The sequence below is a fragment of the Capricornis sumatraensis genome, chromosome 4 (genome assembly GCF_032405125.1).
Source record: "Capricornis sumatraensis isolate serow.1 chromosome 4, serow.2, whole genome shotgun sequence".
Classification (NCBI taxonomy): domain Eukaryota; kingdom Metazoa; phylum Chordata; class Mammalia; order Artiodactyla; family Bovidae; genus Capricornis; species Capricornis sumatraensis.
The window spans coordinates 25,641,030-25,653,731 of NC_091072.1; the positions used below are offsets into that span (position 1 = coordinate 25,641,030).

Consider the following 12,702-nt stretch of genomic DNA (forward strand, 5'->3'; position numbering starts at 1 on the left):
TACAATGTAAATTCTTATACTTTGTAGGCCTTTAGAAAATATTTACATAGACATCCTGAAGAGTCATATTCTTTAAAAAAGCTAGACATGGAATTTGGGAGTCACTCAGTCCTGGGGCTTCTCCATGGGGCCACTAGTCTCCTTGACCTTAGGGTCATCACTGTCCAATCATAGACCGATTCCACAGTCAGACAGCTGGACAGATGGATGGGGCTCTTTGGTCAAGAGGTCAAATGATTTTTCGGGGATGATAGCACATATTTAAAGGTGTACTAATAATGCACTGATCAAATGTTCCTGAATAGCAATACCACACAGGATCTGAGAGGCTTAGAATCAGGCAGATTACATGGGCTGCCTAAATTCTCTGGAATTTACACACAGTTGTTATTTCTAATACCTTGACTTCCTGTTACATGAAAAAGAAAACAGCCCAAATCAGAGATCAATACAGAGTTCCCTGACTCTCAGAGGCATAGTGTGGCAACGCCTGCAGGGCACAGATGGCTTGGGCAGCATAATGGTAAGCTTTTATTTTCTGCCTTAAGAAAAAGACAGTGACTTTCACCTATTGCAACACTGAGGCTTATGCTTCACAATTGATGTTGCTGCATTAGTGTATTTCTGTGGGTCTAATATGTTCCCAAAGATTACACTTTTCCTTCTGGGAGGTTGTGTAAATGTGTACATGGGCGGCCCTGCCCACCCCCATCTGTCATGAGAATCCTGGGGTAAACACATGCGTAGGGTCTGGAGAAGTCTTGACAAACAGCAGGTTCAACAGCTGGTATTGGGGTGTGCCTTGGAGAAGAAGGCTCAAGGGCACAGCTCTGCTCCCTGGAAAGACAGAGAAAGAGTAGCAGGGTCCATGATCCAGAGGAACGAGAGTAGAGGAAGGATGGGGAATAAGAAGAGACTCGGATCCGGGGTAAGGAGAAGTCGCAAGTGAACCTGGAGTAATGGACGGGACAGTGGGGTTCAGAGCAAGGCAGCTGAGCCCAAGGAAGGCAGAGAGCCGAGGAGCGGATGTTGAGCCCAAGCTCGCAGTGGGGTCAGTTCCAAAGTCTGGGCTGAGCTGAACCAGGAGTGGAGGTCAAAGGGCTCCTGTCACAAAGGGCAGCACACCAAAGAAGCCACGTTCATCATTGCACAGTTGAGTCCATGTCAGCCGAGTTTTTGGTACAAATCATCCCCGGAGTTTCAGATGGTAAAGAATCCGCCTGCAATGCAGGAGATCCGGGTTTGATCCCTGGGTCAGGAAGATCCCCTGGAGGAGGGCATGGCAACCCACTCCAATATTCTTGCCTGGAGAATTCCATGGGCAGAGGAGCCTGGAGGGCTACAGTCCATGGGGTTGCAAAGAGTCGGACACGACTGAGCGACTAGCACTTTGAACCCTTTCATAAGTGCATGGCCCCACGCAGCACTCACCGACTGCACGCACCCACGTAAGCAGCCCGGATCCAGACAGGGTCCCTCTCCTGGCCCTTCCTGTTCACCCCCATCCCTTCAAGGAAGACCACCAGCTGACTCCCCACCTCAGAGATAGAGATATGAAGTTTCTAAAGAACCAAGTTTCTGATATTTATAAGTCAGGCCACCTGCATTTCTGCCACCCTTTGAGAAACCATGGCCTGTGACCCTGACTCGCTCCCTGGCAGCTACCCCTTCAGGAGGACGTGGTCTCAGCAGGTCCCACCCCTCTCCTGTTTTGTCAACTGCCGGGCCCTCTGGTGTAAGAGCTTGCAACCCTCGCCTTTTCCACCTCTTGATCCCAATTTGATTCTCTGTACTCTTGACCACCCAAGCCCTTTGTACACCAAGGTAGTATTAGATAAAGAAATATAAACATCAAAGAAGGCAAACATTTTTTCTCCTGATTTATCACATTTCCCCATTTTTTAAAAATGCCCCATAATTCCCTCAATTAGCCAAGATTTCTGTAGTTGTCTGTTCAAAATATCTACAGACTCTTTATCTACAGGTAGTGAAACAGGAGTCAGGAGACCTGAGTTGTACTCTCACGTTCTGCCACTAATCAGCTTTGTATGATGTGTGTAACTTTTAAGGCTTCCTTTATTATTTTTGAAAATTCTGTAACATAAGAACCTTAAATGATCTCTGAGGATCCTATAAATTTGGACATTTTATAATCCTCTGGACTTACAGCGAGGTCACCTTGGAGCTGATGCAGACAGTGGGGCAAACGAATCGCCTAGTCTCATCCTCCTTGCTGGGTAGACACAGCCCATGGCCAGGTGGTCTGGGTGGACAGGTGAGATTTCTGGAACCCAGCATCATTCCAAGGGCAGGCAGCATTGTCTGTAGAGTAGGGGAAAACAGCAGTAAGAAGATGGGCTCCAAACACACTGTTATATTTAAAGTTGATATACCTACTGTAGAGCACCAGGAACTCTGCTTAATGTTATGGGACAGCCTGGATGGGAGGGGAGTTTGGGGGAGATGTGTGGATATGGATACCTGTGGCTGAGTCCCTTTGCTGTCCACCTGAAACTATTACAACATTGTTAATCGCCTATACACCAATACAAAATAAGAAGTTAAAAAAGAAAATGACTCAGAGGTGGTCAGTTCTTATTTACCACCGTTTGCCAGCAATTCTCAACAATGTTGATGATAAAATACTCCTCCCCCTAATTTATTTTGTTGGCTAAGTTCTAAACCATGGCTGCAGTTCCCTTTGAGTTTTAATAATATATATAATGTGTGCTTTAAAAGAGCACAGGGTTAATATGTATTTCTTACTAAGCCTTGTATCCTACATGGATACCATCGTAACACACACAGACGCCACTGTATGAATTCATTTGGAAGAAAGTTCGTGATGGTTCGAAATTTTCTGAGCGCACTTGGAGTGTGGTTTGTGTCTCTGCTCCCTGGAGATGACATATTCCTGAGTTTTAACAGTGGGTTCAAAATGAACGGTGACAGTGCTGAGATGGCAGGGACCAGAAACAGATCTTGAGAGGCTTTGGGTCTGCCCTTTGGGGGAGCACCTTGGAGGTGGTGAGACTGAGCGTGAGCTGCAGGGGAAAGCTGTTTTGTTGTGAAGTGTGAGTGTTCATTCATATGTGAGATATTTTGCTGAATTTGAACAAAACCTTTGAAGCTGAAATCTATTTTTACTATTTGATTTAAATCTAAAGGATGAACCAAGAAAATAATGATTATTCCCCCCAAATAACTTTTACATAAGAGGAGAAAGGTATTAAAAGTGATCTGTTTGGGGGTTGAAGACTCTCAGTATGTTGGCCACCAACCCTCACTTGTTCTCTCCTCATGTTTGTACCAGTTACTGGCCAACATCCTCCCAAGAACAAGCGTCCAAAGGAGCCAGGAGAGAACAGGATCAAGCCTACCAACAAAAAGGTGAAGCCCAAAATTCCTAAGATAAAGGACAGGGACTCTGCTGATCCAACGCCAAAGACACAGTCTATAATGACGCAAATGATGGATAAAGGTCGCTTCCAGAAACCCGCTGCTACTCTGAGCCTGATGGCAGGGCAAACTCTGGAGCTTCGATGTAAAGGGAATAAAATCGGATGGAGCTATCCTGCATACCTCGACACCTTCAAGGACACCCGCCTCAGGTAAGCTTTAATTTTTTTAACAATAGTTAAAACAGACATACATCCATTTATTTTCGGCTGTGTTGGGTCTTCGCTGCTGTGTGCACGTTTTCTCTAGTTGCCTCGCATAGGGCTTACTCTCTAGTTGTATTCGGGATTCCCATGGCAGCACTTCTCTTGTTGCAGAGCATGTGTTCCGGGGCGCTTGGTCTTCACTAGTCGTGTTGCTTGGAGTTAGTTGCCCCACAGCCTGTGGGATCCTCCCGGACCAGGGATCGAACCTCTGTCTCCTGCATTGGCAGGTGGATCTTAACTACTGGACCACCAGGCCTTTTTATTTTTTCCACATTTGCGGGTTAGAGATTTGGTTTCATACTCTTGTTTAATATCACATTGTATCTGACATCTACCATTTCCTGCTGCTGCTGCTAAGTTGCTTCAGTCGTGTCCGACTCTGTGAGACCCCATAGACAGCCCACCAGGCTCCCCCGTCCCTGGGATTTTCCAGGCAAGAACACTGATTTTAAAAACAGAAGCTCAGTGAGCAAAAGCCACTGATTTTATTTCTTCACCCCTTTAAAATTATTGCAAATTCTACCAACACTGGTTAAACAGTGAACTGTTATAGGAAGCCATATGACAGATAGTTGAAACTGTGATGTATAGAGGTAGACATTTAAGAATTCATATTGGAAAAAATAATGGACTCAATGCTTCATGTTATTGTTAAAGTAATTGTGGTTAAAAAAAACCTGATTAATGGGAGATTGCTATGAGCAATTTGACCAGAGATGAACTGCTTTTGAACATACATTTTCACCAACAATGTAGGAGGGTTCCCTTTTCTCCACACCCACCCCAGTGTTTGTTATTTGTAGACTTTTTTTTTTGCCACTTTATTTTTTTAACAGAAGGATAACTGCCTTACAGAATTTGGTGGTTTTCTGTCATACATCAGCATGTTATCTGTAGACATTTTAATGATGGCCATTCTGACCAGTGTGAGGTGGTACCTCACTGTGGCTTTGATTGGTATTAATTATCACTAATTAATAATAATTAGTGATGTTGGGCGTCTTTCCATGTGCCTACTGGCCATCTGTAAGTCTTCTTGGAGAAATGTCTATTAAGATCTTCTGTCCAGTTTTCGATTGGGTTGTTTGCTTTTTGTTGTTGAGTTGTATGACTTGTTTGTATATTTTGGAGATTAAGCCTTTGTTGGCTGTATAACTTGCAAATATTTTCTCCCATTCCTTAGGTTGTGTTTTCATTTTTTAATGGTTTTCTTTGCTATGGAAGAGTTTGCAAGTTTGATTAAATCTTATTTGTTTATTTTTGTTTTTATTTCTGTTGCTTTGGGAGACTGACATTGGTAAACATTGGTATGACTTATGTCAGAGAATGTATTGCCTATGCTCTCATCCAGAAGTGTTATGGTGTCATGTCTTATGTTCAAGTCTTTAAGGCATTTTGAGTTTATTTCTGTGCATGGTGTGAGGGTGTGTTCTAACTTCACTGATGTACATGCAGCTGTTCAACATTCCCAGTACTACCTGAAGAGACTGGGTGTTTTTTTCCCCTCCAATTTTATATTCTTGCCTCCTTTGTCAAGATTAGTTCAACTTGGTGTGTGGATTTATTTCTGGGCTCTCTGTTTTGTTTCTTTTATGCATATGTCTGTTTCTGTATCAATATCATATGGTGGTTTTTATTTTAAAAAAATTTAAAATTGGAATGTAACTACATTAATGTGTTAGTTTCTGCTGTAACATGTGAATCAGCCATATCTATACATACATCCCCTCCCTCTGAGCCTCCCTCCCATCCACACCCCCACCCCCATCCCATGCTAGGTCACCACACAGCCCCGGGCTGAGCTCCCTGCTCTACACAGAAGCTTCTCGCGGGCGGTCTCTTTTACACACGGCAGTGCTTATGTTAGTGCTACTCTCTGAAGTCTTCCCGCCCTCCCTCCCCTTCTACTCATGTCCACAAGTCTGACCTCTGCGTCTGCAGCTCTGTTACTTCCCTGAAAATGGCTTCCCCAGTACCATTTTCCAGATTCCATAAACAGGCATTAGTATATGACATTTGTTTTTTTCCTGCTGACTTCACTCTGTGTGACAGGCTCTAGATTTATCCATATCACTCCAACGGACTCAATTTCTTTCCTTTTTATAGCGGAATAATATTCTATTGCATGTGTGTACCACACCTTCTTTATTCATTCATCTGTTGAGGGACATCCAGGTTATTTCCATGTCCTGGCTATTGTAAACAGTGCTGGAATGAACTTTGGGGTACATGTGTCTTTTTGAGTTAGCGCACTGTTTTGATTACTCTAACTTTGTAGTATTGTCTGAAGTCTGGGAGAGTTGTGCCTCCTGCTTTTTTTTTTTTTTTTTTTTTAGGATTGCTTTGGCAATTTTGGGTCTTTTATAGTTCCATATAAATTTGGGGATTATTTGTTCTAGTTCTGTGAAAAGTTTCATGGGTAATTTGGTAGGGATTATGTTAAACCTATAGATTGATTTGGGTAGTAGTGCCATTTTAACAATATTCTTCCAATCCAAGAGCATGGGATATTTTTCCATCTCTTTGAATCCTCTTTAATTTCCTTTACTAGTGTTTTAGAGTTCTCCGTGTACAAGTCATTCACCTCTTCAGTCAGATTTATTCTTAGATATTTTATTTTATTTTTTGGTATGATTATTTGAAAATTATTTCTTTGGGGCTGTCTGGGTCTTCGTTGCTGCATGCAGGCTTTCTCTGGCTTTGGCGGGTGGGGGCTACTCTGCTTGCGATTGTGCGGGTTTCTCGTTGCGTGGCTTCTTTTGTTGCAGAGCAGGGGCTCCAGGCACGCGGGTTTCGGGAGTTGCGGCAGTGGTGGTTCACAGTCCTCATCGCCCTGCAGCATGGGAAGTCTTCCCACACACGGAGGCAAGCCCAAGCCTACTGCATTGGCAGGCAGCTTTTTAACCACTGGACATTAGGGAAGTCCTGGTATGATTTTTAAACGTTTTTTTTTTTTTTTTTTACATTCCCTTTCTGATATTTCATTGTTAGTGTAAAGAAATGCAATGGATTCTGAATAGTAATCTTGTATCCTGCTGCTTTGCTGAATTCATTTATTAGATCTAGCAGTTTTTGTGTGGAGTCCTTAGGGTTTTCTATACTTAGTATCATGCCATCTGAATATACTGACAATGTTACCTCTTTCCTTTCCAATTTGGATACCTTTTATTTCTTTTCTTTTTTTTGGTCTGATTGCTGTGGCTATGACTTCCAATACTGTGTTGAATAGAACTGGTGAGATGGGCATCCTTGTCTTGTTCCAGATTTTAGCCAAAAGGCTTTCAGCTTTTTACCACTGAGTATTATATTGGTTGTGAGTGTGTCATAAAAGGCTGTTACTATGTTGAGGTATGTCCCTTCTATACCCACTTTGGTAAGAACTTTTATCATGAATGGATGTTGAATTTTGTCAGGCTTTTTCTGTATCTATTGAGATGATCATGTGGGTTTTTTACTTTTCTTTTGTTAATCTGGTATATTACATTGATTAATTTGCATGTATTGAAGGCAATGCCAAAGAATGCTCAAACTACCGCACAGTTGCACTCATCTCACACGCTAGTAAAGTAATGCTCAAAATTCTCCAAGCCAGGCTTCAGCAAGACGTGAACCATGAACTTCCTGATGTTCAAGCTGGTTTTAGAAAAGGCAGAGGAACCAGAGATCAAATTGCCAACATCGGCTGGATCACAGAAAAAGCAAGAGAGTTCCAGAAAAACATCTACTTCTGCTTTATGGACTATGCCAAAGCCTTTGACTGTGTGGGTCACAATAAACTGTGGAAAATTCTGAAAGATGTGGGAATACCAGACCACCTGACCTGCCTCTTGAGAAATCTGTATGCAGGTCAGGAAGCAACAGTTAAAACTGGACATGGAACAACAGACTGGTTCCAAATAGGAAAAGGATGTATATTGTCACCCTGCTTATTTAACTTCTATGCAGAGTACATCATGAGAAATGCTGGGCTGAAAGAAACACAAGCTGGAATCTAGATTGCCGGGAGAAATATCAGTAACCTCAGATATGCAGATGACACCACCCTTATGGCAGAAAGTGAAGAGGAACTAAAAAGCCTCTTGATGAAAGTGAAAGAGGAGAGTGAAAAAGTTGGCTTAAAGCTCAACATTCAGAAAACGAAGATCATGGCATCTGGTCCCATCACTTCATGGGAAATAGATGGGGAAACAGTGGAAACAGTGTCAGACTTTATTTTTGGGGGCTCCAAAATCACTGCAGATGGTGATTGCAGCCATGAAATTAAAAGACGCTTACTCTGTGGAAGAAAAGTTATGACCAACCTAGATAGCATATTCAAAAGCAGAGACATTACTTTGCCAACTAAGGTCCATCTAGTCAAGGCTATGGTTTTTCCAGTCGTCATGTATGGATGTGAGAGTTGGACTGTGAAGAAGGTGAGCACCGAAGAATTGATGCGTTTGAACTGTGGTGTTGGAGAAGACTCTTGAGAGTCCCGTGGACTGCAAGGAGATCCAACCAGTCCATTCTGAAGGAGATCAGCCCTGGGATTTCTTTGGAAGGAAAGATGCTAAAGCTGAAACTCCAGTACTTTGGCTACCTCATGCGAAGAGTTGACTCATTGGAAAAGACTCTGATGCTGGGAGGGATTGGGGGCAGGAGGAGAAGGGGACGACCGAGGATGAGATGGCTGGATGGCATCACCGACTCGATGGACATGAGTTTGAGTGAACTCCAGGAGTTGGTGATGGACAGGGAGGTCTGGCGTGCTGCAATTCATGGGGTCGCAAAGAGTTGGACATGACTGAGCGACTGAGCTGACCTGATTGAACCATCCTTATGAACTTGGGATGAATCCCACTTGGTCATTGACAGGGCCTATGTGGGGGCTCATAGTTGAAATGGCTCGTTATGTTGAATAAAGTAACAGTGACCCTTGCAACTGACCAAACTGCTCAAATGGCATTCTGTTTTCCTGCTGGCACCTACCTTCTCAAGGCTATATGACCACCAGATTCTATACCTCCAGCTACATGACCACAGGACTCAGCTAGAGACTAAAAATTAAGCATCCCTTCAGAGAATTTTTCACTGGCGGGGTATAAGAAAGACCCCATCAGAAAGGGAGGACACTGGTTCTTCTCAAGGGCCAGTCACCCTCTCATTTTCCCTCTAAGAAATTCCTTTTCTTTCCTGACTGCCTGGCTCATTCTCTTTGTCTCTGCACTCACCTTACAGTCATGGTGTATGATATTTTTATATGTTGTGGAATTTGGTTTGCTGATATTTTGTTGAGAATTTTTGCAACTATATTCATCAAGGTATTGACCATCATTTTCTTTTTTGGTGGTATCTTTATCAGGGTGATAGTGGCTTCATAGAATGTTTTTGGGAGTGTTCCCTCCTCTTCCGTCTTTTAGAAGAGTTTGAGAAGAATCAATGTAAGTTCTTCTTTGTATCCCTGGTAGAATTCACCTGTAAAGCCATCTGTTCCTGGACTTTTGTTTATAGGGAATTATTTTTTAAAAATTACAGATGCTATTTTACTTCTAGTGATTGACCTGTTCAAATTATCTATTTCTTCTTGGTTTAATTTTGGTGGGCTGTATGTTTCTAAAAAGTTTTTTCATTTCCTCTGGGTTGTCAAATTTGTTCACAGTATGTTCTTATTATTTTTCTGTTTCTGCACTATCAGTTGAGATTTCTCCATTTTCCTTTTGCTTATTTGGGTCACTCTCTTTTCTTCTTGGTGAGTCTGATCACAGATCTGTCCGTTCTGTTTATTTACCCTCTCAAAGAACCAGCTCTTGGTTTAATTGATTTTTTTCTACTGTTTTTAAATCTCTGTTTTCTTTATTTCTTCCCTGATCTTTATTATTTCTTTCTTTCTGTTGACTTTAGGTTTTGCTTATCTTTCTTTTTCTAGTCCTTTCCAGTGGTAGGTTAGGTTGTTGGGGATTTCTCCCGTGAAGACCTGCATCACAGTGAACTTCCCTCTAACAATTCCTGTTATTGCATCCGTAGATTTGGGGTGGTATGTCTTCATTGTTTGTCTCAGGGTATTTTTTTAATTTCCTTTTTTATTTCCTCATTGACCCACTGGTTTTGTAGTAGCATGTTGGTTAGTCTCCATGTGATCATTTTTTCTAATTTCCTTTCCTGTGGTTGATGTCTAGTTCCATGCTGTTGTGGTCAGAGGAGATGCTTGGAATAGTTCACTTTCTTAGGAGCCATAAGTGTGTCCCCTTGCCATCTCTGGTGTCACTACCCCAGTCCCAGGCACGTTACCCTTCATCACCACCAGTCCTACAGGAACTACACCCAGGCTGGTCCTCCGCCTTCCTTCTCACTGCACCTAGAGTGATGCTTAAAATAGGCACGTCTAATTGTGACAATCCCCTGCTTAACACTCAGTGGGCCTCCACTGGGGAGGAAGTTCAACATCCTCACAGGACTCTTTGAGACCCTCCCTGATCCACCCCACCCCACCCCCGTCTCTAGATTAGTGTCTTTGCTTTCATTGGTCCAAGTTCCTATGACGTGGTCAAATGCAGCAATCTCTGGGAGGCTTAAAACTTGCTGCTTTCATGTCTGGACCACTCATGGCCCCTCTTCACCTGGCTGATTTCCTCCGGGAAGCTCATATCTGGCCTCCCTGGGTTTGCATACTCACGGCCCTGATGCATCCTTTTGTTTGGAATACTCGTCACACATTTATCTTTTTTCACTGGGACTTAGCTGCATGCTTGGCATTTAGCTTTATCTATTGAATAACTGAATGACAATCTTTCCCTTTTTTTCACACACATATCTTGGAGAATAAATAATGTATGTGTATAAGAAATATCTCTCCATCTGGCTAACCTCTTGGACTAAGTCATCTTTCACATTTTATTCTGAAGATACCCTTCTGGCTTCATGTGGTATGACCATGTAGAGTTTTTCCTGAAAGATTATTGGGTTAGACAAGGAGTGGAGGGTGAGAGAATGAGATCGTTTTTCTCATTTTCATTTCCACAATTGACATGTGTGTGTGTGTTGCTTGGAACAGATTTGACAAGATTTACTGTGTGTATGTATGAGTTCAATCACTCAGTTGTGTCTGAGTCTTTGTGACCCCATGGACTGTAGCCCGCCAGGCTCCTCTGTCCATGGGATTTCCCAGGTAAGAATCCTGGAGTGGGTTGCCATTTCCTTCTTCAAGGGATTTTCCCAACCCAGGAATCGAACCCACGTCTCTTGCATCTCCTGCATTGGCAGGTGGATTCTTTACCAATGCACCACCTGGGAAGCCAAGATTTACTACCATATACCTTTTAAATGACTTAATTTACCAAAGTCAAACTTACACACTTTTTTAAAAAACCAGAATTGAGCTGATTTAAATTTTTCTGAACAGCTAGCCTTTGACTTACACAAACTATCCTAAATCTCAATGATTTAGCCCTTGAATATTTCATGTTTTCTAAGAGTATTTTCAAAGGTATATTAGCCAAAATGTGTTTGAAAACATTTTAAGGACTCAAAGTGAAGTAAATATGAATCTAAATCAAAGAGAACTATCCTGGAGGTGAAAAAACCAAGTTTGACTTCAAATTAAATGGGATTTATTCAAAGCACAGTTAGGGCTTTATGAGAAAGTAAAGACAGATGTGGGCCCCCAAGGACTTTATGGAAAAATGTGAAAAATGTGAAAAACATTGAGTCAGAACTCTGTATCAAACAACAACAAAATCATGATTTATTTGACACCAGAGATTCGTCTAATCAGCTCTTGACATCTTTCCTGGGACATGGTGCCTGGATAGAGAGGTATTCAACCTGTGTTTTCTTTCCCTGTGGAGTGAGCTCTTTCCGGCTCTGTGAAAGCCTGGTCATTTTAACCAATTTGGTGGCTTTCTGGAACCAAGTTTGCAGGCTACCACATTTGCCCTCATTGAATCTTCTGACCAGAAGAGGGAGCTTGTTATGAAAACAGATTGGGCTGAGGCACAGCTGAATTAGAATCCCACATTTCCCACTAACCTGCAAAGTGATCTTTGATCAATAGTTTCCCTAGAACTCAGTTTCCTTATCTGGAATGTAGAAATAATATTGTGTGTGTGTGGATGTGTGTGTGGGTGTGTGGATGTGTGCGCGCGCACGCGCACTCAGTAGTGTCCAACTCTTTGCGACCCTATGACCGTAGCCCACCAGGCTTCTCTGTCCATGGGATTCTGTAGGCAAGATTACTGGAGTGGGTTGCCAGGCCCTCCTCCAGGGGATCTTCCCGACCTGGGGATTGAACCCACGTCTCTTGTGGCTTCTCCATTGGCAGGAGGATTCTTTACCACTAGTGCTACCTGAGAAACCCTGGGGAAATAATACTATCCTTTGTAAATGCTGCCTGCGTGCTAAGTCGCTTCAGTGGTGTCCAACTGTTAGTGATCCCATGGACTGTAGCCCACTGGGCTCCTTTGTCCATGGGGATTCTCCAGGCCAGAATATTGAAGTGGAGTGCCATGCCCTCCTCCAGGAGATCTTCCCGACCCAGGAATCAAATATGTGGCTCTTGTGTCTCCTGCATTGGCAGGTGGGTTCTTTACCACTAGCGCCACCTGTGAAATCAAAATGCTGCCTGGCCCAATGGTAAATGTTCAGTAAGTTGTACCTAATTGTTACTAGGCAACGCATATTTCTCATGTACAATAATCCCAGTGATCGTTTGGAACAGTTCATTCTGACCAGGAGTAGCACAAGTCAGGGAACTGTGCGCCGCTGATGTGGCTTCTGATACGGAGGATCCAGGGAAGTTTCCACATGCCTTTCCCACTTTGATTTAATTGAGCAATTCTTCGAAATCTGAGCCCCTGTGTCCCTCTGAGAAATCCTAAGCCCGCTGAGGGTAAATCCTACATCTGATGGGTTCATCCTCAGATTCCAGACACCTTTAAGAGTGCCTGACATACACCAGGAGTCAGGAGACAGTGTTTGGGTTCCCCGGGGGTTTAGTGGTCATGTCAGAAGTCAGTTTGCAATCACGCATTCACTGCACGTTTTAAGATCGTTACACTTAGTG

At 43.0% G+C, this 12,702-nt stretch overlaps 1 protein-coding gene across 1 annotated transcript in view; it reads left to right on the forward strand.

Annotated features, from left to right (window-relative positions):
* PDGFRL (platelet derived growth factor receptor like) overlaps positions 1 to 12,702 on the forward strand; it is an 80,881-nt gene that overhangs the window by 15,821 nt on the left and 52,358 nt on the right. The window contains exon 2 of the mRNA XM_068971945.1: positions 3,314 to 3,611. Within this exon, the coding sequence (XP_068828046.1) occupies positions 3,314 to 3,611 (298 nt within the window). The remainder of the gene's footprint in view (positions 1 to 3,313; positions 3,612 to 12,702) is intronic.